The sequence below is a fragment of the Pelophylax lessonae genome (genome assembly GCF_965119305.1).
Source record: "Pelophylax lessonae genome assembly, chromosome: 9".
NCBI classification, from domain to species: Eukaryota; Metazoa; Chordata; class Amphibia; order Anura; family Ranidae; genus Pelophylax; species Pelophylax lessonae.
In genome coordinates this window covers 264,890,198-264,913,602 of record NC_138776.1, presented here as the reverse complement: position 1 = coordinate 264,913,602, position 23,405 = coordinate 264,890,198, and the positions used below count along the sequence as shown (strand labels likewise).

At 44.7% G+C, this 23,405-nt stretch overlaps 3 protein-coding genes across 4 annotated transcripts in view; all 3 read left to right on the top strand.

Moving 5' to 3' along the window:
• The window catches only part of LOC309564442 (uncharacterized protein), a gene marked incomplete at its 3' end in the record, with an annotated part of 317,628 nt that overhangs the window by 97,854 nt on the left and 196,369 nt on the right, over positions 1–23,405 (top strand).
• LOC309563922 (uncharacterized protein) overlaps positions 1–23,405 on the top strand; it is a gene marked incomplete at both ends in the record, with an annotated part of 51,860 nt that overhangs the window by 21,907 nt on the left and 6,548 nt on the right. The window contains 2 exon segments of the mRNA XM_082268554.1: positions 14,854–14,928; positions 15,353–15,445. Of these exon segments, the coding sequence (XP_082124680.1) occupies positions 14,854–14,928; positions 15,353–15,445 (168 nt within the window).
• LOC309562712 (uncharacterized protein) lies at positions 1,903–6,117 on the top strand. 2 transcript variants are annotated; one of them, XM_082266999.1, is made up of 4 exons: positions 1,903–2,103; positions 2,231–2,372; positions 3,722–4,964; positions 6,088–6,117. In XM_082266999.1, the coding sequence occupies exons 1-3, from the start codon at positions 1,954–1,956 to the stop codon at positions 4,945–4,947; spliced, it is 1,518 nt and encodes a 505-aa protein (XP_082123125.1). In that variant the 5' UTR covers positions 1,903–1,953; the 3' UTR covers positions 4,948–4,964; positions 6,088–6,117. The 2 variants fall into 2 exon arrangements, with proteins under 2 accessions (XP_082123125.1, XP_082123124.1); XM_082266998.1 differs by having other exon boundaries at positions 3,719–4,964.

Genomic DNA, 23,405 nt, shown 5'->3' with positions numbered 1-23,405 from the left:
GTGAGGTTTTAGATTGCTATGAGACTTGCCCCATGGTCCCTAGCTGTGAGGTTTTAGATGGCTATGAAACTTGCCTCATGGTCCCCAGCTGTGAGATTTTTGACTGCTATGAGACTTGCCTCATGGTCCCCAGCTGTGAGGTTTTAGATTGCTATGAGACTTGCCTCATGGTCCCCAGTTGTGAGGGTTTAGATTGCTATGAGACTTGCCCCATGGTCTCCAGCTGTGAGGTTTTAGATTGCTTTGAGACTTGCCTCATGGTCCCCAGCTGTGAGGTTTTAGATTGCTATGAGACTTGCCCCATGGTCCCTAGCTGTGAGGTTTTAGATTGCTATGAGACTTGCCCCATGGTCCCCAGCTGTAGGGGTTTGCCTCAAGGCATGGCGCCGGTAGGGATACAGCTGAGCTACAAATAATGATAGATGTATACTGTATTTGCTATCCTGGGGGTGTAGGATTATACTAGAAAGCCCATAGGTCCAAAAATATCCCTGCCAGCTCCTCAAACAGTGGAGGGCACGAACTAAGTACAGTATATTGGAAAATGCTTTATTAAAAATAACAAGCGGCAACTCACATGGCGCATTCACCTTGAGGTTTAGTTTGCTATGAGACTTGCCCCATGTTCTCCAGCTGTGAGGCTTTAGATTGCTTGGCGATTTGCCCCATGGTCTCCAGCTGTGAGGTTTAGTTTGCTATGAGACTTGCCCCATGGTCTCCAGCTGTGAGGTTTTAGATTGCTTGGCGACTTGCCCCATGGTCCCCAGCTGTGAGGTTTAGTTTGCTATGAGACTTGCCCCATGGTCCCCAGCTGTGAGGTTTTAAATTTCTATGAGACTTGCCCCATGTTCTCCAGCTGTGAGGTTTTAGATTGCTATGAGACTGGCCCCATGGTCTCCAGCTGTGAGGTTTTAGATCGCTATGAGACTTGCCTCGTGGTCCCTAGCTGTGAGGTTTTAGATCGCTATGAGACTTGCCTCATGGTCCCTAGCTGTGAGGTTTTAGATCGCTATGAGACTTGCCCCATGGTCTCCAGCTGTGAGGTTTTAGATCGCTATGAGACTTGCCCCATGGTCTCCAGCTGTGAGGTTTTAGATTGCTATGAGACTTGCCCCATGGTCTCCAGCTGTGAGGTTTTAGATCGCTATGAGACTTGCCCCATGGTTTTCAGCTGTGAGGTTTTAGATTGCTATGAGACTTGCCCCATGGTCCCCAGCTGTAGGGGTTTGCCTCAAGGAATGGCGCCGGTAGGGATACAGCTGAGCTACAAATAATCATAGATGTATACCGTATTTGCTCCTGTAGGATGTGTAGGATTATACTAGAAAGCCCATAGGTCCAAAAATATCCCTGCCAGCTCCTCAAACAGTGGAGGGCACCAACTAAGTACAGTATATTGGAAAATGCTTTATTAAAAATAACAAGCGGCAACTCACAAGGCGCATCTACCCAGTGCGTTAGCTGTTGAGCCTCAGTGTGTCTTCAGAAGCCAGAAAGCCACGCTCCCAACGTTGTGGCCCTCCAAATTCTGCTGACACTTCTAATCTTGTGTAGTCCCTGGGTGGCTCCAAGATTTCTGGTTACATTTCTGGTCTCCTACACAACTCCTGGCATCTGCTCCCTTTCTCCGGAGGACACACTGGGGAAGATTTATTAAAATTGGAGAGTGCAAAATCAGGTGCAGCTGTGCATTGTACCCAGTGGAAGGAAAAGTGCCCCATCGTTGAAGACCTCTGCCCTAGACTGTTTGTTGGAGCCATTGTGAATGGACTGTTGCTTGGGCAAATGGTGGCCTTTCCACTGTTCAGGAAATAATCCTCAGAGGTAGCACTACATATATACAAGTTCCTTTGTTACAATGAATCTTTTATTATATATTTAGAGTGGAATCCTCGAGACAATAATTTTGTTGCTAAAGAAGAGTTTAAAGTGGAAGAAGAGACGTATGGTGAGATGAAGGAGCTTTCGGAAGGACACAAGGATCCCCACAAGGACATTACAATGGAGCCACCTGCTAAAAGCAACTCACGAGAGGGAAGTCCCCAGCCTATGGATTCCCGGGATTCCACACAGAAAGATCTCACCATATCTCACCATAATCAGGTAGGTGAACTTGGAGCAAGTCCAACTCAATAACATTTCAACCTGTAAGAGATAATCATCTCTGAGGTCTCCCGCTATTAGTGCTCACATTTTGTGGATTTTTCTTTTTATCATTTTGTGGTTTTAGGATGAAGACCAGATTGATATAAATAATGAGGTTAAGAAGGAAGAAGAAAAGACGGATGTGACGGGTGATCCGCAGAGTACGAAGGAGGATGTGGTAAGGGTTACAATCAAAGAGGAGGAATCTTCAACAGATAACAGCTCAGGTGGGTAATGGGCAGAAACTGCTCACATTTTACAAGTTTAAAGTATAGAACCTCACGATTTGGGGGCTAGGGCTGACCAAGCATAAAATACAAAAACTACTGAAATATAGGACAAACGGAATCCAAAATATGGACTATCCTAAAAAGTTTGAATGTTCACTGATTGCTGGTCTAATGAAAAGGGATAAATCTCGGATGATCTAAATTGAAGAATAAGCTCACCTGAAAGATAATCATTTAACTAACCGTGCTTATTAAATATAGCAAAGATCCTTTATTGTAAATAATAAACCAAGCAATTTCTTAAAAAAGCCCACACAACATTTGAACAGCAAATGTTGAAATTTTCGAATTTAAGCAAGGAACAGCTGCATTGTCTAACCAAGGGGCTCTATTAACTGGTGGTAAAATAGGAAAGGGGCAACAGTAGATCATCCCTCCATTCCTCAATATATAACGTCATGTTCCCATCAAATGAGGAGGAGATCCTGTACACCATATGAAAGGTCCATCTCCATTCCTCAATAACGTCACGTTCCCAACAAATGAGGAGGAGATACTGTACACCATATGAAAGGTCCATCTCCATTCCTCAATATAATGTCACGTTCCCAACAAATGAGGAGGAGATACTGTACACCATAGGAAAGGTCCATCTCCATTCCTCAATATAACGTCATATTCCCAACACATGAGGAGGAGATACTGTACACCATATGAAAGGTCCATCTCCATTCCTCAATATAACGTCATGTTCCCAACAAATGAGGAGGAGATACTGTACACCATAGGAAAGGTCCATCTCCATTCCTCAATATAACGTCATGTTCCCAACAAATGAGGAGGAGATACTGTACACCATATGAAAGGTCCATCTCCATTCCTCAATATAACGTCATGTTCCCAACAAATGAGGAGGAGATACTGTACACCATATGAAAGGTCCATCTCCATTCCTCAATATAACTTCATGTTCCCAACAAATGAGGAGGAGATACTGTACACCATATGAAAGGTCCATCTCCATTCCTCAATATAACGTCATGTTCCCAACAAATGAGGAGGAGATACTGTACACCATATGAAAGGTCCATCTCCATCCCTCAATATAATGTCATGTTCCCAACAAATGAGGAGGAGATACTGTACACCATATGAAAGATCCATCTCCATTCCTCAATATAACGTCATGTTCCCAACAAATGAGGAGGAGATACTGTACATCATATGAAAGGTCCATCTCCATTCCTAATTGTATGTCAGAGCCCCATGGAAGACCAGGTTACATGACATGTGACTAGAGATTATAAATGTACATGCTTATAATGACAAACGTTTCCTTCCAGCAGATGGACAAACTGCCCATGGGAAGACAAAGAAAGGGGAGAATTCATATTCATGTGAAGACTGCGGGAAAGGTTTCACATGGAAGAGTGCCTTCGTCAGGCATAAGCAGATTCACACCAATGATGGTCTTTTTTCCTGTCCAGATTGTGGCAAATGCTTTAACCAAAAAGCATCTCTTTTGCACCATCGGAAATTTCACTTCGACAAAGGTTCATTGTCCTGCTCGGAGTGCGGCAAAGAGTTTAAGACGAAATATGAACTTCAAGTCCATTGGAGGGTTCACACGGGTCGGGAGATCTTTTCGTGCTCGGAGTGCGACAAATGCTTCTCACAGAAGGGACATCTCCTTAGACACCAGAGAAGCCACACGGGTGAACGCCCTTTCCCGTGTTCGGTTTGCGGCAAATCTTTCTCAAGGAAAACGCATCTTCTTCGACACCAGAGGGGTCACACCGACGAACAACCTTTTCCATGTTCAGAGTGCGGCAAATCTTTCTTACGGGAAGCCCAGCTTCTCAGACACCAGAAAAGTCACAGGAGTGAGCGCCGTTTCCTATGTTCAGATTGCGGCAAATCTTTCTCGCGCAAAACAGATCTTATTATCCATCACAGAAGTCACACAGGTGAACGCCCTTTTCTGTGTTCAGAGTGCGGGAAATCCTTCTTACGGAAAACACAACTTCTGAGACACCAGAGAAGTCACACCAGGGAGCGTCCTTTTTCCTGTTTAGAGTGCGGAAAGTCTTTCTCGCGGAAAGAGTACGTTCTTATACACCAGAGAAGCCACACCGGCGAGCGTCCTTTCTCCTGCATAGAATGCGGGAAAAGCTTCACCCTAAAGGCAAGCCTTATCGCGCACCGGAAAAGTCACGAGGATGAGCATTTTTTTTACTGCCTAGAGTGCCCGAAGGCCTTCAAAACGGAACCTCAACTCGTCTTACACCAGAAAGTTCACGCCGGCAAGCGGGTCTTCTCCTGCCCAGAGTGCGAGAAGTTGTTCTGTAGCAAGTCGAAACTTGTTCAGCACCAGCGGGTTCACACTGGGGAAAGGCCCTTTTCCTGCTCCGAGTGCGGAAAACTTTTTGCCCAGAAGAAAAACCTGCAGTCTCATCAGAAGATCCACGCTGGAGAGAAGCCCTTTGGCTGCTTGGAGTGCGGGAAATGTTTCATACGGAAACAACATCTGGTTAAACACCAGAGAACACACAACCGTCAAAACAAGTCTTAGCCAACCTTTTTTGTAGAGTGAATTCTTCTTTTCATAGATTGATTCTATCAACAAAAGATTGACTTTATGGGGTCAGTTCATCTACAATTTATATTCCAATCCTTGGGGTGGGGTGATGGATCGAGTCATCTTTTTATATTTCTTAGGGACTCCTTAGAAGTTCCCATTCATTGTCTTGCGTTCTCCCCAAAATAACATAAACTACCCTCCATAGCAAATACCCGATCAGAATCCCAAAAGTAACCAACGCGTTTCGGCAGTCCAGGGAACACCCCCTTCATCAGGGCTTGACTGACAAGCTTTGTGCTTGTAATTCGCACTGGGAAAAATACCACTGTAGGTCCAGTTCATTTCTGGTCTGTTCATATTGTTGTCAATCAAGCCTTGATAAAGGGGGTGCTTGACCAACAAGAAAATAACCAATTTAGAAGTGAACCCAGAAAGTATCCAATGCGTTTCAGCGGTCCAGGAGCCCCCCTCTTCATCAGGACTTGACTGACCTGACAAAGTCTGTGCTTGTAATTCGCACTGAGAAAATACGGGTCCTTTCACACGGCCGCTCCGTGTGTCCGCAAATCAACCTATTTTTTTGCGGATGATTTGCGGACATCAATGTAAGTGAATGGCACTGCGGATGTCAGCGGAATACCATCCGCTGACATCCGATTTTCCTCCTTTCAGTTCTGTTCCGTTTTTACGAATGGAACAGAACCCCATTTTTCCATCCGTGTAAAAAACGGAAAGGAAGGAAAATCGGATGTCAGCGGTGTCATCCGCTGACATCCGCAATGCCATATACTTACATTATGTCCGCATATCATCCGCAAACGGATGGGATGATATGCGGGCACACGGAGCGGATGACAGAAATGTCATCCGCTCCGTGAAAAAAAAAAAAAAAGTCCCGCAGCGGACTTAAGCAGCGGAGCGGCCGTCTGAAAGGAGCCTACCACTGGAGGTCCAGTTCACTTCTGGTTTGTTCACATTGATGTCAATCAAGCCCTGATGAAGGGTGGCGCTTGACTGACAACAATATAGCTAATTTAGAAGTGAATCCAGAAAGTAGATAACGTGTTTTGGCAGTCCAGGAGCACCCCCTTCATCAGGGCTTGACTGACAACAATGTGAACAAACCAGAAGTGAATCCAGAAAGTATCCAACGCGTTTCGGCGGTCCATGAGCACCCTCTTTATCAGAGCTTAACTGACAAGCTGCTGATAAGGTCTGTGCTTGTAATTTGCACTGGGAAAAATACAACTGTAGGTCCAGTTCACTTCTGGTTCGTTTACATTGTTGTCAATCAAGCCCTGATGAAGGAGGTGCTTGACTGACAACAATATAACCAATTTAGAAGTGAATCCAGAAAGTATCCAACGTGTTTCGGCGGTCCAGGAGCACCCTCTTCATCAGGGTTTGACTGACAAGCTGCTGACAAAGTCTGTGCTTGTAATTAGCACTGGAAAAAATAAGACTGTAGGTCCAGTTCACTCTTCAGAAAGTAACCAACCCTTTCCACGGTCCAGGCGCACTCCCTTCATCAGCGCTTGATTGACAACAATATAACCAATTTAGAAGTGAATCCAGAAAGTAGCCAACACGTTTGGGCAGTCCAGGAGTGCCCCCTTCATCAGGGCTTGACTGACAAGCTCTGTGCTAGTAATTTCATACTGGGAGAAATACCACTGTAGGTCCAGTTCACTTCTGGTCTGTTCACATTGTTGTCAATCAAGCTCTAGTGGAGGGAGTGCTTGACTGACAACAATATAACCAATTTGAAGGCGGTGCTTGACTGACAACAATGTAAACAAACCAGAAATCAATCCAGAAAGTAGTTGACGCGTTTCGGCGGTCCAGGGGGTTCCCCCTTAATCAGGGCTTGACTAACAAACAAGCTGCTGGCAATGTGAACAAACCAGAAGTGAATGGTATTTTCCCCAGTGTGAGTTACAAGCACAGACCTTGTCATGACTGCTAATAGGTCCAGATACAACTTTATTCCATAAAATGTTGGGAGGTACAGTCCAAAAATCTCCAACGCGTTTCGGCGGTCCAGGAGCACCCCCTTCATTAGAGCTGCCGACAAGCTCTGTGCTTATTTCACACTGGGAAAATACCATTGTAGGTCCAGATCACTTCTGGTTTGTTCACTTTGTTTTCAGCCAAGCCCCAAAGAAGGCGGTGCTTGACATGCAACAATGTAAACAAACCAGAAATTAATTCGGAAAGTAGTTGACGCGTTTCGGCTGTCCGGGAGCACCCCCTTCATCAGGGCTTGACTGACAAACCAGCTGCTGACAATGTAAACAAACCAGAAATGAATTCAGAAAGTAGTTGACGTGTTTCGGCGGTCCTGGAGCACTCCCCTTCATCAGGACTTGACTGACAAACAAGCTGCTGACAATGTAAACAAACCAGAAATGAATTCAGAAAGTAGTTGACGTGTTTCGGCGGTTCTGGAGCACTCCCTTCATCAGGACTTGACTGACAAACAAGCTTTTAAGAAAAAAAAAAATCCTATTGGAATCCATGCGTCCGACGCCCTGCATGTAGATTAGGGGGCCGGATGCATGGATAGGGGGGGCGGCACCCCTGTGCCCCCCAATGGATGGGCCGCCACTGCATTGGATATATACTTTATATCCTTGGTTGTGGGTGGGGGGATGTATGGTACGGTCCGTCTGCCGCCCCGACCCATGGAGCACCAGCCGCCACTGGTCCCTGCTGTGCACAAGCCCACCAAGTCTACCTGATTTTAGGGCACACTAACACAATAAATGACCCACTTTTTTTTTTTTGGGGTATAATATAAAAAAACAAAGCTGCGTCTAGTAAAAAGACACACATGTCAAACCTTAAAACATTGTGTGCAGCCGCGAAAAGGCGATAAAAATAATGCTCTATATTTTCCATAGGTGACGCTTTTTTGGCGTGTGTGGCCATATGTAACGTGTATCGCAATCAACATTTTCAGGCGTAGGCACCCCCGATGCGTGTGTTTACATTTGTAAATGCGTGTATGTGGAGGTGGGCGATTTTTATGTGCTTTGGTGCAATTTTTTTAAATTTTTACTTCTTTTTGCTGGCTTGGGAGCAAGTCAGGAGAGGTAAAACGCGTTGAGGAAGGTTGGATCTTGGAAAGAGATAATGCTGTATACAGTCATTTCATTGACTATTGAAATATATGTTAGGAGGAACTAAGTGCAGCTTATTTTCAATGTGGAGCAGAGATGGACTATAGTGGTCAGAGATGGACTATAGAGATGGACTATAGTGGTCAGGGATGGACTATAGAGATGGACTATAGTGGCCAGAGATGGACTATAGTGGTCAGGGATGGACTATAGAGATGGACTATAGCGGATGGTGAAGGAGACCTGTCGGAGATGGACTACAGTGGCCAGCACCCAAATTCTCCATGTATAAGAGAGGCCAGAGCGGAGCTTCGGATCTGTGTATGTTTCTGAAATTTGTCTGTGTTTCTAAAAATTGAGGAGTTACCTTTTTGGAGTATCGTTGTAAATTTTAATAGCAATGACAATAAATCTTATCCATCTATCACTGTTTTTTGTCCAAGCCGGCTTACTTCATAAATATAAAGAAGGGGAGTGTATGTATGTATGTGGATGGTGGAGGAGAGCTGTCGGAGAATGTAGTGTGGATGGTGGGGGGAGAGCTGTCGGAGAATGTAGTGTGGATGGTGGAGGAGAGCTGTCGGAGAATGTAGTGTGGATGGTGGAGGAGAGCTGTCAGAGAATGTAGTGTGGATGGTGGAGGAGAGTTGTCAGAGAATGCAGTGTGGATGGTGGAGGAGTGCTGTCGGAGAATGTAGTGTGAATGGTGGAGGAGAGCTGTCGGAGAATGTAGTGTGAATGGTGGGGGGAGAGCTGTCGGAGAATGTAGTGTGGATGGTGGAGGAGAGCTGTCGGAGAATGTAGTGTGGATGGTGGAGGAGAGCCGTCGTAGAATGTAGTTTAAATGGTGGGGGGAGAGCTGTCAGAGAATGTAGTGTGGATGGTGGAGGAGAGCTGTCAGAGAATGTAGTGTGGATGGTGGGGGAGAGCTGTCGGAGAATGTAGTGTGGATGGTGGAGGAGAGCTGTCGGAGAATGTAGTGTGGATGGTGGAGATCTGTCAGAGAATGTAGTGTGGATGGTGGAGGAGAGCTGTCAGAGAATGTAGTGTGGATGGTGGGAGGAGAGCTGTCGGAGAATGTAGTGTGAATGGTCGGGGGAGAGCTGTCGGAGAATGTAGTGTGCATGGTGGAGGAGAGCTGTCAGAGAATGTAGTGTGGATGGTGGGAGGAGAGCTGTCGGAGAATGTAGTGTGGATGGTGGAGGAGAGCTGTCGGAGAATGTAGTGTGGATGGTGGGAGGAGAGCTGTCGGAGAATGTAGTGTGAATGGTGGAGGAGAGCTGTCGGAGAATGTAGTGTGAATGGTCGGGGGAGAGCTGTCGGAGAATGTAGTGTGCATGGTGGAGGAGAGCTGTCAGAGAATGTAGTGTGGATGGTGGGAGGAGAGCTGTCGGAGAATGTAGTGTGGATGGTGGAGATCTGTCGGAGAATGTAGTGTGAATGGTGGAAGGAGAGCTGTCGTAGAATGTAGTGTGAATGGTGGAGGAGAGCTGTCGGAGAATGTAGTGTGGATGGTGGAGGAGAGCTGTTGTAGAATGTAATGTAAATGGTGGGGGGAGAGCTGTCGGAGAATGTAATGTGGATGGTGGAGGAGAGCTGTTGTAGAATGTAGTGTAAATGGTGGAGGAGAGCTGTCGGAGAATGTAGTGTGGATGGTGGAGGAGAGCTGTTGGAGAATGTAGTGTGAATGGCTGGGGGAGAGCTGTCGAAGAATGTAGTGTGGATGGTGGAGGAGAGCTGTTGGAGAATGTAGTGTGAATGGCTGGAGGAGAGCTGTCGAAGAATGTAGTGTGGATGGTGGGGGTAGAGCTGTCGGAGACCTACTGTTGGCTATGGGGGGGTGGGGTTTTGCACCCCACGTGCGCCACGCAGAGGCGCCGATTGGCCTTCTGGGTGTCATCGGGGCGCAGAGCAATGTGCCCGGACACTCCCCACTGTGGCGCTGTCCTGGCTGTGATTGGTCCAGACTCCAGTCTGGAACAATCATAGAGGACATCCCGGGTGATGTCGCGCGGGGGCGGTGCGTACGTTAGTCACGCACCGTCCCGACGTCACCTTCCCGCCCGCCGTCAGAGAGGAGGGCAGCGGCACGCATGCAGGTCGAGGAGGAAGAAGACGGCCAGAGCAAAGTCCCGACCGAGTCTCCCAAGTCCCGGGCCGTCAGCAGCAGAGAGCAGCCAGCAGCACGCCAGGCAGTGACAGAGTCGGTCCGGTCGTCGTGAGAGAGAGAGAGAGAGCCAGCCCAAGAGCAGGAGGTAAGTGATTCTGCAGTCACAGACTCAGTGCCTCCCTCCTCCTGTGTGTGGGACTGCGGCCAGGCCAGCAGCCTGCTTAGCAGTGTACACAATATAAGACAGTGCAGGCCAGGACAATTACATTGTACACAGGTAACGTGATATGCTAAGTTAGCATAGCACTTTACGTCAAAGGGGGGGGGGGGTGATCTATGCGCTGCCACTAAGGTATCAGATCAGGAGGAAAAACAGGGGGAAGGAATATTACTAAAATATGTATGCTGGTCACTATTGAAGGGGGCACGCACGCTAATCTCTGCATTGGGGGAATGTGTGCTGGTCACTGCATTAAAGGGGGCACGCACGCTGATCTCTGCATTGAAGGGGGCATGTACGCTGGTCACTGCATTGAAGGGGGCATGTACGCTGGACACTGCATTGAAAGGGGGCATGTACGCTGGACACTGCATTGAAAGGGGGCACACTGGTCACTGTGCATTGAAAGGGGGCACGCTGGTCTCTGTGCATTGAAAGGGGGCACACTGGTTTCTCTGCATTGAAAGGGGGCACGCTGGTCACTCTGCATTGAAAGGGGGCACGCTGGTCACTCTGCATTGAAAGGGGGCACGCTGGTCATTCTGCATTGAAAGGGGGCACGCTGGTCTCTCTGCATTGAAAGGGGGCACGCTGGTCATTCTGCATTGAAAGGGGGCACGCTGGTATCTCTGCATTGAAAGGGGGCACACTATACCTTAATTACTGAAGGCCCCTTTCACACTTTTGCGACCTCAAAGTCACGCATTTTTTTACAGCGTTTTTTGCCGCAAAGCAATGCCTATTACATTTTTCTGTTTGTGCCCCCCCCCCAAAAATTTTGAGCACCAGCCGCCACTGGCTGTCGGAGAATGTAGTATGGATGGTGGAGGAGAGCTGTCGGAGAATGTAGTGTGAATGGTGGGAGGAGAGCTGTCGGAGAATGTAGTGTGGATGGTGGGGGAGAGCTGTCGGAGAATGTAGTGTGGATGGTGGGGGAGAGCTGTCGGAGAATGTAGTCTGGATGGTGGAGGAGAGCTGTCGGAGAAAGTAGTGTGGATGGTGGAGGAGAGCTGTAGGAGAATGCAGTGTGGATGGAGGAGGAAAGCTGTCGGAGAATGTAGTGTGGATAGTGGAGAGCTGTCGGAGAATGTAGCGTGGATAGTGGAGGAGAGCTGTCGGAGAATGTAGTGTGAATGGTGGGAGGAGAGCTGTTGGAGAATGTAGTGTGGATGGTGGAGGAGAGCTGTCGGAGAATGTAGCGTGGATGGTGGGAGGAGAACTGTTGGAGAATGTAGTGTGGATGGTGAGAGGAGAGCTGTCGGAGAATGTAGTGTGGATGGTGGAGGAGAGCTGTTGGAGAATGTAGTGTGGATGGTGGAGGAGAGCTGTTGGAGAATGTAGTGTGGATGGTGGAGGAGAGCTGTCGGAGAATGTAGCGTGGATGGTGGGAGGAGAGCTGTCGGAGAAAGTAGTGTGGATGGTGGAGGAGAGCTGTCGGAGAATGTAGTGTGGATGGTGAGAGGAGAGCTGTCGGAGAATGTAGTGTGGATGGTGGAGGAGAGCTGTTGGAGAATGTAGTGTGGATGGTGGAGGAGAGCTGTCGGAGAATGTAGCGTGGATGGTGGGAGGAGAGCTGTCGGAGAAAGTAGTGTGGATGGTGGAGGAGAGCTGTAGGAGAATGCAGTGTGGATGGAGGAGGAAAGCTGTCGAAGAATGTAGTGTGGATGGTGGGGGTAGAGCTGTCAGAGAATGGGAGGTAACCGGAGTAACCCAAACAGGCATAGGGAGAGCATGCAAAATCCAGGCAGGTAGAGCCGTATTCAGGATTTGAACAGACAAACCTGTGCTGCCCAGTGGCTAAGGTTAGCACTTCTGCCTAGCAACACTTATCTTGTTACAATGTCACTTCAAAGAGGGTGGGATATATTAGGGCGCAAGTAAGAATGGTGTTCCATAAGTTGATGTGTCGAAAACAGAAACAATGAGTGTAAACGTTTGAGGGACATTGACAAGGGCCAAACTTTAATGTCTAGATGACTGGGTCAGAGCAACACAAAAATGGCAGTTCCTGTGGGATCTTCCCAGTCTGCAATGGTCAGGACAGACCAAATAATGGTCCAATAAAGGAAAACTGGTGGGTCCTGGGCAGCCAAGGTTTATTGATGCATGAGGGGAGCAAAGGCTGGCCTGTGCAGTCCATTCCAATGGAAGAGCTATGGGAGGCGGCTCAGTTTGCTGAAAGATCTAATGCTGGTTCTGATAGATGTCACAACACACAGAGCAACGTAGTTTGTTGTGTATGGGGCTATGTAGCTGCAGACCAGTCAAGGTGGCCCATGCCGACCCGTGTCCACAGCCAAAAGAGCATACAATGGGTACTAGAGCATCAGAAGTGGACCACAGAGCAATGAAGGAAGCTGGCCTGATTCGATAAGTCACGTCATGTGGGTGGCCAGTTTTGTGTGCGTCACTAAACTGGGGAAGAGATGGCACCAGGATGCAGTATGGGAAGAAGCCAAGCCTGGAGGAGGCAGCGTGATGCTTTGTCTAGTGGAGCCTATGCCTTGATTGGTCAGGGTTTTTTGGGGGGGTGGCAAAAGGAGGACCTACTGAATATTAAGTGAAGCTGGCCTGATCTGATAAATCACGTCATGGCTGGTTTTGTGTGCGTCACTTAACTAGGGAAGAGATGGCACCAGGATGCAGTATGGGAAGAAGCCAAGCCTGGAGGAGGCAGCGTGATGCTTTGTCTAGTGGAGCCCATGCCTTGATTGGTCAGGGTTTTTTGGGGGGGCAAAAGGAGGACCTACTGAATATTAAGTGAAGCTGGCCTGATCTGATAAATCACGTCATGGCTGGTTTTGTGTGCGTCACTTAACTAGGGAAGAGATGGCACCAGGATGCAGTATGGGAAGAAGCCAAGCCTGGAGGAGGCAAGCGTGATGGTTTGTCTAGTGGAGCCCATGCCTTGACTGGTCAGGATTTTTTGGGGGGCAAAAGGAGGACCTACTGAATATTAAGTGGTTGCTCATAGTGTTATGGCCAATTGGTGCACATCTACTTTAACTTAACTTTGCATACTTGTATAACCTCAAAAGTAAAAAAAAAAAAACTATATGCATAAAAAATATTCAATAAGATTTGAATATTTAAGTCACATCGCTAAAATAACGATCTTTCTACTTGTATTAAAGCTTTGTGAATTAAATTGGGGTACACACTATAAGAAAATCGGGCGAACGATTGTCCAGTTTTCCTCGTTGTTTCACAGCAAATCGGAACCGATGAACGAAAATTCTTAAGAAAAAGGCTTTTTTTGTTGTATCTGATCACGTGCAGTCTTTTTTTCCTGACTTTTCTTGTATAAAAATCGTACGAACACAGTACACATTAAACGAAAATCGTTTTGTTTTTTCCCGTACGAGAAAAATTTTGGAGTTTGTCCCTTCGAGAATTGTCGTGCGAAAATTCTGAATCGTCTGTAGAAAGTTCTGTACACACTATACGAAAATTGTACGAAAACTCTGCATCGTCTGTAGAAAGTTCTGTACACACTATACGAAAATTGTACGAAAACTCTGGATCATCTGTAGAAAGTTCTGTACACACTATACGAAAATCGTACGAAAATTCTGCATCGTCTGTAGAAAGTTCTGTACACACTATACGAAAATTGTACGAAAACTCTGGATCATCTGTAAAAAGTTCTGTACACACTATACGAAAATTCTTTGGATGAAAATATTCGCCCGATTTTCTTATAGTGTGTACGAGCCTTTAGTCTTGTATGCTGTATTGTATTTTGTAATTAAATTGTTTTTATTTTTCATTTTCTGGATTTGATGTGAGGTAAAATCTGTGTGTGTAATCATCGATGTACCCTAATGGAAAAATGGACCATGAGCCAGCATGGAAAATTGGACACAGAAACGTAGACTGCAGTATTTATATTCAACACAAGACAGTGATCTCACGTATTGTCAGTGGAACGCAACAACAGGAAGTGATGTCAGGTGCAGACAGGAAATTCCGGGTTATAAGTGAGTTGGGAGGAAGTAGAGAGGAGACATTGCTGGAACTGGCAGCAGAAGAGGTAAAAAGATCTTAATTTATATTTACACCCAGTAACCCCCCCCCCCCCTCGTCATGTTCCGTCCTCTTCCTCCATAGTCACTGTGACGTCTTATATCTCCAGCAGATGATGATACTCACATATGTTGACTGTATCATTGTGTGTGTCAGGTTCCTATAAGGTGTCAGGATGTCACTGTCTATTTCTCCATGGTGGAGTGGGATTATTTAGAAGGACACAGGGATCTCTACAAGGACGTCATGATGGAGAATCAGCCGCCCCTCACATCACCGGGTAAGAGGAGACTTTATTGTAAAGGAGAGAGCAGTACGGAGGATCCACCTAGATCCCCCATCATCTGATAAACACATAGAAACAATGTATTCAGTCAGTGTGTGTGTTTCCTACAGATGGATCCAGTAATGGGAACCCACCAGAGAGATGTCCCCGTCCTCTGTATTCCCGGGATTCCACACAGGAAGATCACACCATCCCCCACCATCATCAGGTAGATGAGGAACAATCACTAGTAGTTAAGATTTATACGCAAGCATATTTGTTATAATGAATGTCTTTTATATATTCAGAATGGAAACCACCTCAGCGATTATAATATTGTTGTTAAAGAAGAAAATAAAAAAGATGATGAGGAGTATAGTGTGATGAATGCGCTTTCTGAAGGACACAAGGATTTCTACAAGGCCATTTTGGTGGAGCCATCTATTAACAAAAACCCACCAGAAAGATGTCCCCATCCCCTATATTCCCAGAATTCCACACAGGAAGGTAACACCATCCCTCACCATCATCAGGTAGGTAAAGCTGGAGCACTTCCAGCTTTAAAACGGTTCCAAAACTGTATGAGATTTTCATATCTGTAGGGTTCGGATATTCAGGATTATGATTGCTATTTTATCATGTTGTGGTTTTAGTGTGAAAAACGAATTGATATAAAAGTTGAGGTGAAGAAGGAAGAAGAAGAGACGTATGTGATGGGTGATCAGAAGTGTACAGAAGAGGATGTGGTTATGGTGACAATCAAAGAGGAGGAATCTACTGTAGATAGCAGTTCAGGTATGTAATGAGCGGAAAAGTTTCACATTTACTTCCATGAATTTAAAGTATGGAAGTAGAAAATAATGGAGACTCAGGAGACCTTCACAGCCTCAAGTAAAACGAGATGGGATTTTAAAATGGTAAACAAGCAATGTAGAAATTCCAGTTTCTTTTGTAAACAGCACATTATCCTTCTGTGAAATAAGCTTCAGTGCTCTTCATTTGTTTAATCCATCTGTTCTTTCACAAATGGCGCTATCACTAAAAGATATACTTCCTGAGACGTGATAAGCACCTAATAGCTGACTTAACAACATCAACAGGCAGTTTATCTCCTCAGGGAAACATAGAAGCAAATTTCAATGTAGTTTATTACATCTTGGCACATTACAGAGGACAAATAAGAAGGAGATACTGTACACCATATGAAAGGTCCATCTCCATTCCTCAATATAACGTCATGTTCCCAACAAATGAGGAGGAGATACTGTACACCATATGAAAGGTCCATCTCCATTCCTCAATATAACGTCATGTTCCCAACAAATGAGGAGGAGATACTGTACACCATATGAAAGGTCCATCTCCATTCCTCAATATAACGTCATGTTCCCAACAAATGAGAAGGAGATACATTACACCAGGGGGTCTCAAACTGGTGGCCCTCCAGCTGTTGCAGAACTACAATTCCCACGAGGCTTTGCAAGGTTGACAGTTGCAAGCATGACTCCCGTAGGCAGAAGCCTGATGGGACAGCTGGAGGGCCGCCAGTTTGAGATCGCTGCTCTACACCATATAGAGGGTCCATCTCCATTCCTCAATATAACGTCATGTTCCCAACAAATGAGGAGGAGATACTGTACAACATATGAAAGGTCCATCTCTATTCCTCAATATAACGTCATGTTCCCAACAAATGATGAGGAGATACTGTACACCATATGAAAGGTCCATCTCCATTCCTCAATCTAACGTCATGTTCCCAACAAATGAGGAGGAGATACTGTACACCATATGAAAAGTCCATCTCCATTCCTCAATATAACGTCATGTTCCCAACAATTGAGGTGGAGATACTGGACACCATATGAAAGGTCCATCTCCATTCCTCAATATAACGTCATGTTCCCAACAAATGAGGAGGAGATACTGTACACCATATGAAAGGTCCATCTCCATTCCTCAATATAACGTCATGTTCCCAACAAATGAGGAGGAGATACTGTACACCATATGAAAGATCCATCTCCATTCCTCAATATAACGTCATGTTCCCAACAAATGAGGAGGAGATACTGTACTCCATATGAAAGGTCCATCTCCATTCCTCAATATAACGTCATGTTCCCAACAAATGAGGAGGAGATACTGTACACCATATGAAAGGTCCTTCTCAATTCCTCAATATAATGTCATGTTCCCAACAAATGAGGAGGAGATACTGTACACCATATGAAAGGTCCATCTCCATTCCTCAATATAACGTCATGTTCCCAACAAATGAGAAGGAGATACATTACACCAGGGGGTCTCAAACTGGTGGCCCTCCAGCTGTTGCAGAACTACATTTCCCACGAGGCTTTGCAAGGTTGACAGTTGCAAGCATGACTCCCGTAGGCAGAAGCCTGATGGGACAGCTTGAGGGCCGCCAGTTTGAGATCGCTGCTCTACACCATATAGAGGGTCCATCTCCATTCCTCACTATAACGTCATGTTCCCAACCAATGTGGTGGAGATACTGTACACCATATGAAAGGTCCATCTCCATTCCTTAATATAACGTCATGTTCCCAACAAATGAGGAGGAGATACTGTACACCATATGAAAGGTCCATCTCCATTCTTCCCAATGCAAATGTCATCAATGTATCTCCAGTGTGAAAGGTCTATCTCCATTCCTCAATATAACGTCATGTTCCCAACAAATGAGGAGGAGATACTGTACACCATATGAAAGGTCCATCTCCATTCCTCAATATAACGTCATGTTCCCAACAAATGAGGAGGAGATACTGTACAACATATGAAAGGTCCATCTCCATTCCTCAATATAACGTCATGTTCCCAACAAATGAGGAGGAGATACTGTACACCATATGAAAGGTCCATCTCCATTCCTCAATATAACGTCACGTTCCCAACAAATAAATTCTACTCCCCCCTAAAAAGCAATATCTGCAGTGTATGTACACCATCACCCAGTGAGTCATGATTGGTCTTGGTGTTTTATACAATTCTTCTGAATTTTATTTCTGCATTGGTATTATGACTGTTTACAATTCCATTCCAGAGCTCCACGGAAGACCAAGATACATGACTTGTGAATTGAGATCAAAAATATACATGCTTATAATAATAAGTCACTAAATTTTCCTTCCAGCAGATGGACATGATGCCCATAGGGAGATACACAAAGGGGAGACTCCATATTCATGTGAGGAGTGCGGGAAAGGCTTTACATTGAAGAGTACCCTCATCAGTCACCAGCAGACTCACACCGGGGAGCGTCCATTTTCTTGTCCAGACTGTGGCAAAGGCTTCAGCCAAAAATCTTCTCTTACTCAGCATCGGAAACTTCACTTAGATGAGATTTCTTTGTCCTGCTCCGAGTGCGGAAAAGCGTTTAAAACAAAATATGAACTTCGAGTGCATCGGAGGGTTCACACGGGTCAGGAGATCTTTCCGTGCTCGGAATGTGATAAATGTTTCTCACGGAAAGCACACCTTCTTGTCCACCAGAGAAGTCACACGGGTGAACGTCCTTTTCCATGTTCAGAGTGCGGAAAATCTTTCTCACGGAAAGGAAACCTCCTTATCCACCAGAGAAGTCACACCGGCGAGCGTCCTTTTTCCTGTTCAGAGTGCGGTAAAACTTTCGGGAAAAGCTCCACTCTGAAGGTACACCTTATTACGCATCAGAAAAGGAATTCTTTTTCTTGTCCAGAGTGCCAGAAGATCTTCAAATCCAAATCCAAACTCCTCCTACACCAAAGTGGTCACACCGGCGAGCAGGTCTTCTCCTGCCTGGAGTGCGACAAGTCATTCCGTACCAAGTGGCAACTAGCTGAGCACCAGAGAGTTCACACCGGTGAAAAGCCCTTTGCCTGCTCCGAGTGCGGAAGGTGTTTTTCGCACAAAAAAACCCTGACAACTCATCAGAAGATCCACACTGGTGAGAGGCCCTTTTTCTGTTCGGAGTGCGGGAAATGTTTCACGAGGAGAGAACATCTAAGTAAACACCAGAGAATGCACGATCGCTGAAGAAAATGTTAGTCAACCTTTTGTGGGCTGAATTATCATTTTCCTAGAGCAGTTGTATCGTAATTTGACAGGTCCATTGCCATTCCTCTATATAACGTCATGTTTCCAACAAAGGAGGAGGAGATACTGTACACCATATGAAAGGTCCATCTCCATTCTTCAATATAACATCATGTTCCTAACCAATGAGGAGGAGATACTGTACACTATATGAAAGGTCCATCTCCATTCCTCAATATGTCATGTTCCTAACCAATGAGGAGGAGATACTGTACACCATATGAAAGGCCCATCTCCATTCCTCAATATAACGTCATGTTCCCAACAAATGAGGAGGAGATGCTGCACACCATATGAAAGGTCCATCTCTATTCCTCAATATAACGTCATGTTCCCAACAAATGAGGAGGAGATACTGTACACCATATGAAAGGTCCATCTCCATTCCTCAATATAACGTCATGTTCCCAACAAATGAGGAGGAGATACTGTACACCATATGAAAGGTCCATCTCCATTCCTCAATATAACGTCATGTTCCCAACAAATGAGGAGGAGATACTGTACACCATATGAAAGGTCCATCTCCGTTCCTCAATATAACGTCATGTTCCCAACAAATGAGGAGGAGATACTGTACACCCTATGAAAGGTCCATCTCCATTCTTCAATATAACGTCATAGCTTTGTATGTAAACCCCAATTTGAAAGGTCCCTTAGTGAGAAGCCATGCTTTTGTTCAGAGAGCTGGAAGCCAAGTTTTGAACTAAGCATCATCATCTTCAAACAGCGGAGAGCGTGTTCTACTGCTCGGAGTTTTGGAAACAGTTGAGTACACAAGCGTGGTTTATCACCCGAATCCCAAGTGATTAAAGTCATGTGGAGATTGGCTTATCCATTGGTGAAGATTGTTTGTTGCCCCATTATTGAGACTTTTCCTGTAAAGGCCCCCTAATACCTCCTTATGTTAGACTGGACTGGCAAGTTTTCTTTCGAGGTTGCGTGGACTTTGGACTTTGGATGGTAAAACTTACCACTATTTTGAACTTGGTTTGTTCCATTTTTTTCACATTGTGCCTTAACAGATGCCAATTTTTTTTTTTTTTTTTTTTTTTACTCTAGTTTTCACCTAATTATAATTAGTTATAATTAATTATAATTCACCTATATAATTATAGGTCCTGTAACAGTAGTCAGGATGTATTGATTTATTTTAATAAAAACAAGGGTTACTTCCTACATTCTGTGATACATTGTTTTTATTTATTTACTTTATTATCCAGATGGTTTTACCCCCCTCATGACCAGGGCATTTTTTTTTTATATTCAGCACTGCGTTATTTTAACCACTTCTGGTCCGGAAGGTTTTACCCCCTTAATGACCAGGCCATTTTTTGCGTTAATTTAACTGAGATTTGCACAGTCGTGTGATGTTGTACCCAAATAAAATTGATGTCCTTTTTTTTCCCCACAAGATTTGCGCTATAAACAAAAAAGAGTGACAATTCTGAAAAAAATAAATAGACAATTTATAATAATAATTATAAAAAATAATAACAAATTATAAAAAAAACTAATAAAAAAATAACAAAACATTTTTTACTTTCTGCTATATTACATTCCCAATAAAAAAATAAAAAAATTTAGAAATATATTTTTTTTCATCATTTAAAAAAAAAAAAAAGTCCCAATAACTGAGAAATGCACGGTCGTGCAACGCTGTATCCCAATAAAATTGATCTCCTTTCTTTCCCACAAATAGAGCTTTCTTTTGGTGGTATTTGATCACCCGTGCAATTTTTTTTTTTTTTTTTGCGCTATAAAAAAAAAATGAGTGACAATTCTGAAAAGAAAAAAAAACAATAATAAATAATTATAATAATAATTATAAAAAATAATAAATTATAAAAAATAATAAAAAATAACAATACATTTTTTTACATTCTGCTATATTAAATTCCCAATTAAAAAAAAATTAGAAATGTATTTATTTTTTTCATCATTTTAGGCCAATTTGTATTCTGCTACATATTTTTGGTACAAAAAAATCCCAATAAGCGTATTTTGAATGGTTTGCGCAATCTTTTGGTGGTATTTGATCACCTGTGTGATTTTTATTTTTTTTGCGCTATAAACAAAAAAAGAGCGACAATTCTGAAAAAAAAAAAAAATAATAATTATAAAAAATAACAATACCTGTTAATGTGTCGTTGATTTTTGCATTGTCTGGATTTGATGCGAGGTATAATCTGTGTGTGCAATCATTGATGTTACCCAATCGGAAAGCGGAGCACAAGACACGGTGTCAAGACCTGGATCACCTAGTGCTGGTGGCACTATGCTTTCTCGAGCAGAAGATTGTAGTTCCTGTGTCTATCAGCTGGTGTCTCCCAGCAGCTATCAGATCCCAGTAATTAGTTTGCACCTGATGCTGGTTGCTGGTAGGGTATTTACTGTAGGTCCCTCCACCCCCTATTCGTGCCTCTCATTCCATTGTTTTGTTCTGCTGCCAGAAACCACGTGCCATAATGTCATGTTCCCAACAAATGAGGAGGAGATACTGTACACCATATGAAAGGTCCATCTCCATTCCTCAATATAACGTCATGCTCCAAACAAATGAGGAGGAGATACTGTACACCATATGAAAGGTCTATCTCCATTCCTCAATATAACGTCATGTTCCCAACAAATGAGGAGGAGATACTGTACACCAGGGGTCTTCAAACTATGGCTCTCCAGCTGTTCAGGAACTACAATTCCCATCATGCCTAGTCATGTCTGTGAATGTCAGAGTTTTACAATGCCTCATGGGATGTGTAGTTCCGCAACAGCTGGAGGGCCGTAGTTTGAAGACCCCTGCTGTACACCATATGAAAGATCCATCTCCATTCCTCAATATAATGTCATGTTCCCAACAAATGAGGAGGAGATACTGTACACCATATGAAAGGTCCATCTCCATTCCTCAATAAAAAGTCATGTTCCCAACAAATGAGGAGGAGGAGATATTGAACATTTGGAAGGTCCATCTCCATTCCTCAATATAACGTAATTTTCCCAATATATGAGGAGGAGATACTGTACACCATATGAAAGGTTCATCTCCATTGCTCAATGTGATTTCATGTTCCCAACAAATGAGGAGGAGCTACTGTACACAATTTGAAAGATCCATCTCCATTTCTCAGCATAACGTCATGATCATAACAAGTGAGGTGAAGGAAGGTCCTGACTAGAGAGGAAACCATATGAAAGGTCCATCTCCATTCCTTAATATAACACCATGTTCCCAAAAAATTAGATGGAGATACAGTACACCATATGGAAGGTCCATCTTTTTTCCTCCATATAACCTTGTGTTCCCAACAAATGAGGTTGATATAATGTACACCATATGAAAGGTTCATCTCCATTCCTCAATATAACGTCATGTTCCCAACAAATGAGGAGGAGATACTGTACACCATATGAAAGGTCCATCTCCATTCCTCAATATAACGTCATGTTCCCAACAAATGTGGAGAAGATACTGTATACCACATGAAAGGTCCCTCTACATTCCCCAGTATAACGTCATGTTCCCATCAGATTGGGTGGAGATGCTGCTACCAACCTAGATATCCTTTTTGGACGTGTCTGGTAAATCCAAACAGCGAAGAGGTTGAAACCAGCTAACGACTGCAGTAATAGCTGTGAGATTTTTTTTTTTGTCAGACTCTGGCTTTACTATAGAGCAACCCAACCACCCTACCCCCGCCCTCCATTGCTCCCGCTTTGTGCTTCCCTGGCTCTGGAGACCTGGGGACTACTACAAACAGCTTTAGAATGGGGAGTGGGAAGAGATGGAGGAACATCCATTTCCCGATCTCCTCTCTAGAAATGTGAACCAAAAACACATTCTATAACTTTAAAAATCCTGACAAAGTCGGGTGCAAAGCTGATTGAGCACACTCCTGTGCTTAGTCTGCTGGAGCTGAGGGCAAGGGACACTTAAATGCACCCCTGTCACCCCGCCCACACAAGTGAACATCAAATGCGCAAGTGTATGTAAACAGGAATTTCACCACACTTTAGATATCATTACGAACATTGGAGTGTCATTGTGAGGGATCTCGTGCAGAAGGTGCTAATTTCCATGCATCAGGTGCTCCTGAGCATTGAAGCCCAAGATGAGCAAGGATTAGAATGCGCATGCAAATGCACATACATGCGGGCATGTGTGCGTACACGTAGGCGTGCACACACATCCACAGATTCTAGTGAGAGTCTGCCTGGCTTCAGTACTAGATTGTCTTCAGCTTTGGTTCCTGATTCTTAATCCATGTCTTCTAACCTTGTTCCTGACCCGGGTACATCTGACACTTCTCTTGGACCACCCGTGCCTGTTACATCTGCTTCTTGCTTCTGCTCCCGAACTCAGCTTGGATTTATGACTACGTCTCCACGTCCTGATTTGGTCCCCCACCGCCAGCACATTACTAACTTCTGCCTGTTCCCGACCATGAACCTAATCCTGATTCTGCACCTGTCTGCCTGGCTCCTGCTGAAAAAGGCATGTGATTGGTCTCCACACCATCACCGGAAGGAATCCTGTGTCTCCAAGCTTCAGCTCACTCCAGGCACCTGCTCCCTCCCGCTGCCCTAGCAGTCACTGTCTCAACTAAC

What these genes read in the sequence shown, in the direction of transcription:
- LOC309562712 (XM_082266998.1), top strand. Translation starts at nt 1,954, where the DNA reads ATGAAGGAGCTTTCGGAAGGACACAAGGATCCCCACAAGGACATTACA. An exon ending in CCATATCTCACCATAATCAG is followed by an intron (nt 2,104 to 2,230) that starts GTAGGTGAACTT and finishes TTGTGGTTTTAG; the next exon opens with GATGAAGACCAGATTGATAT. An exon ending in TTCAACAGATAACAGCTCAG is followed by an intron (nt 2,373 to 3,718) that starts GTGGGTAATGGG and finishes GTTTCCTTCCAG; the next exon opens with CAGATGGACAAACTGCCCAT.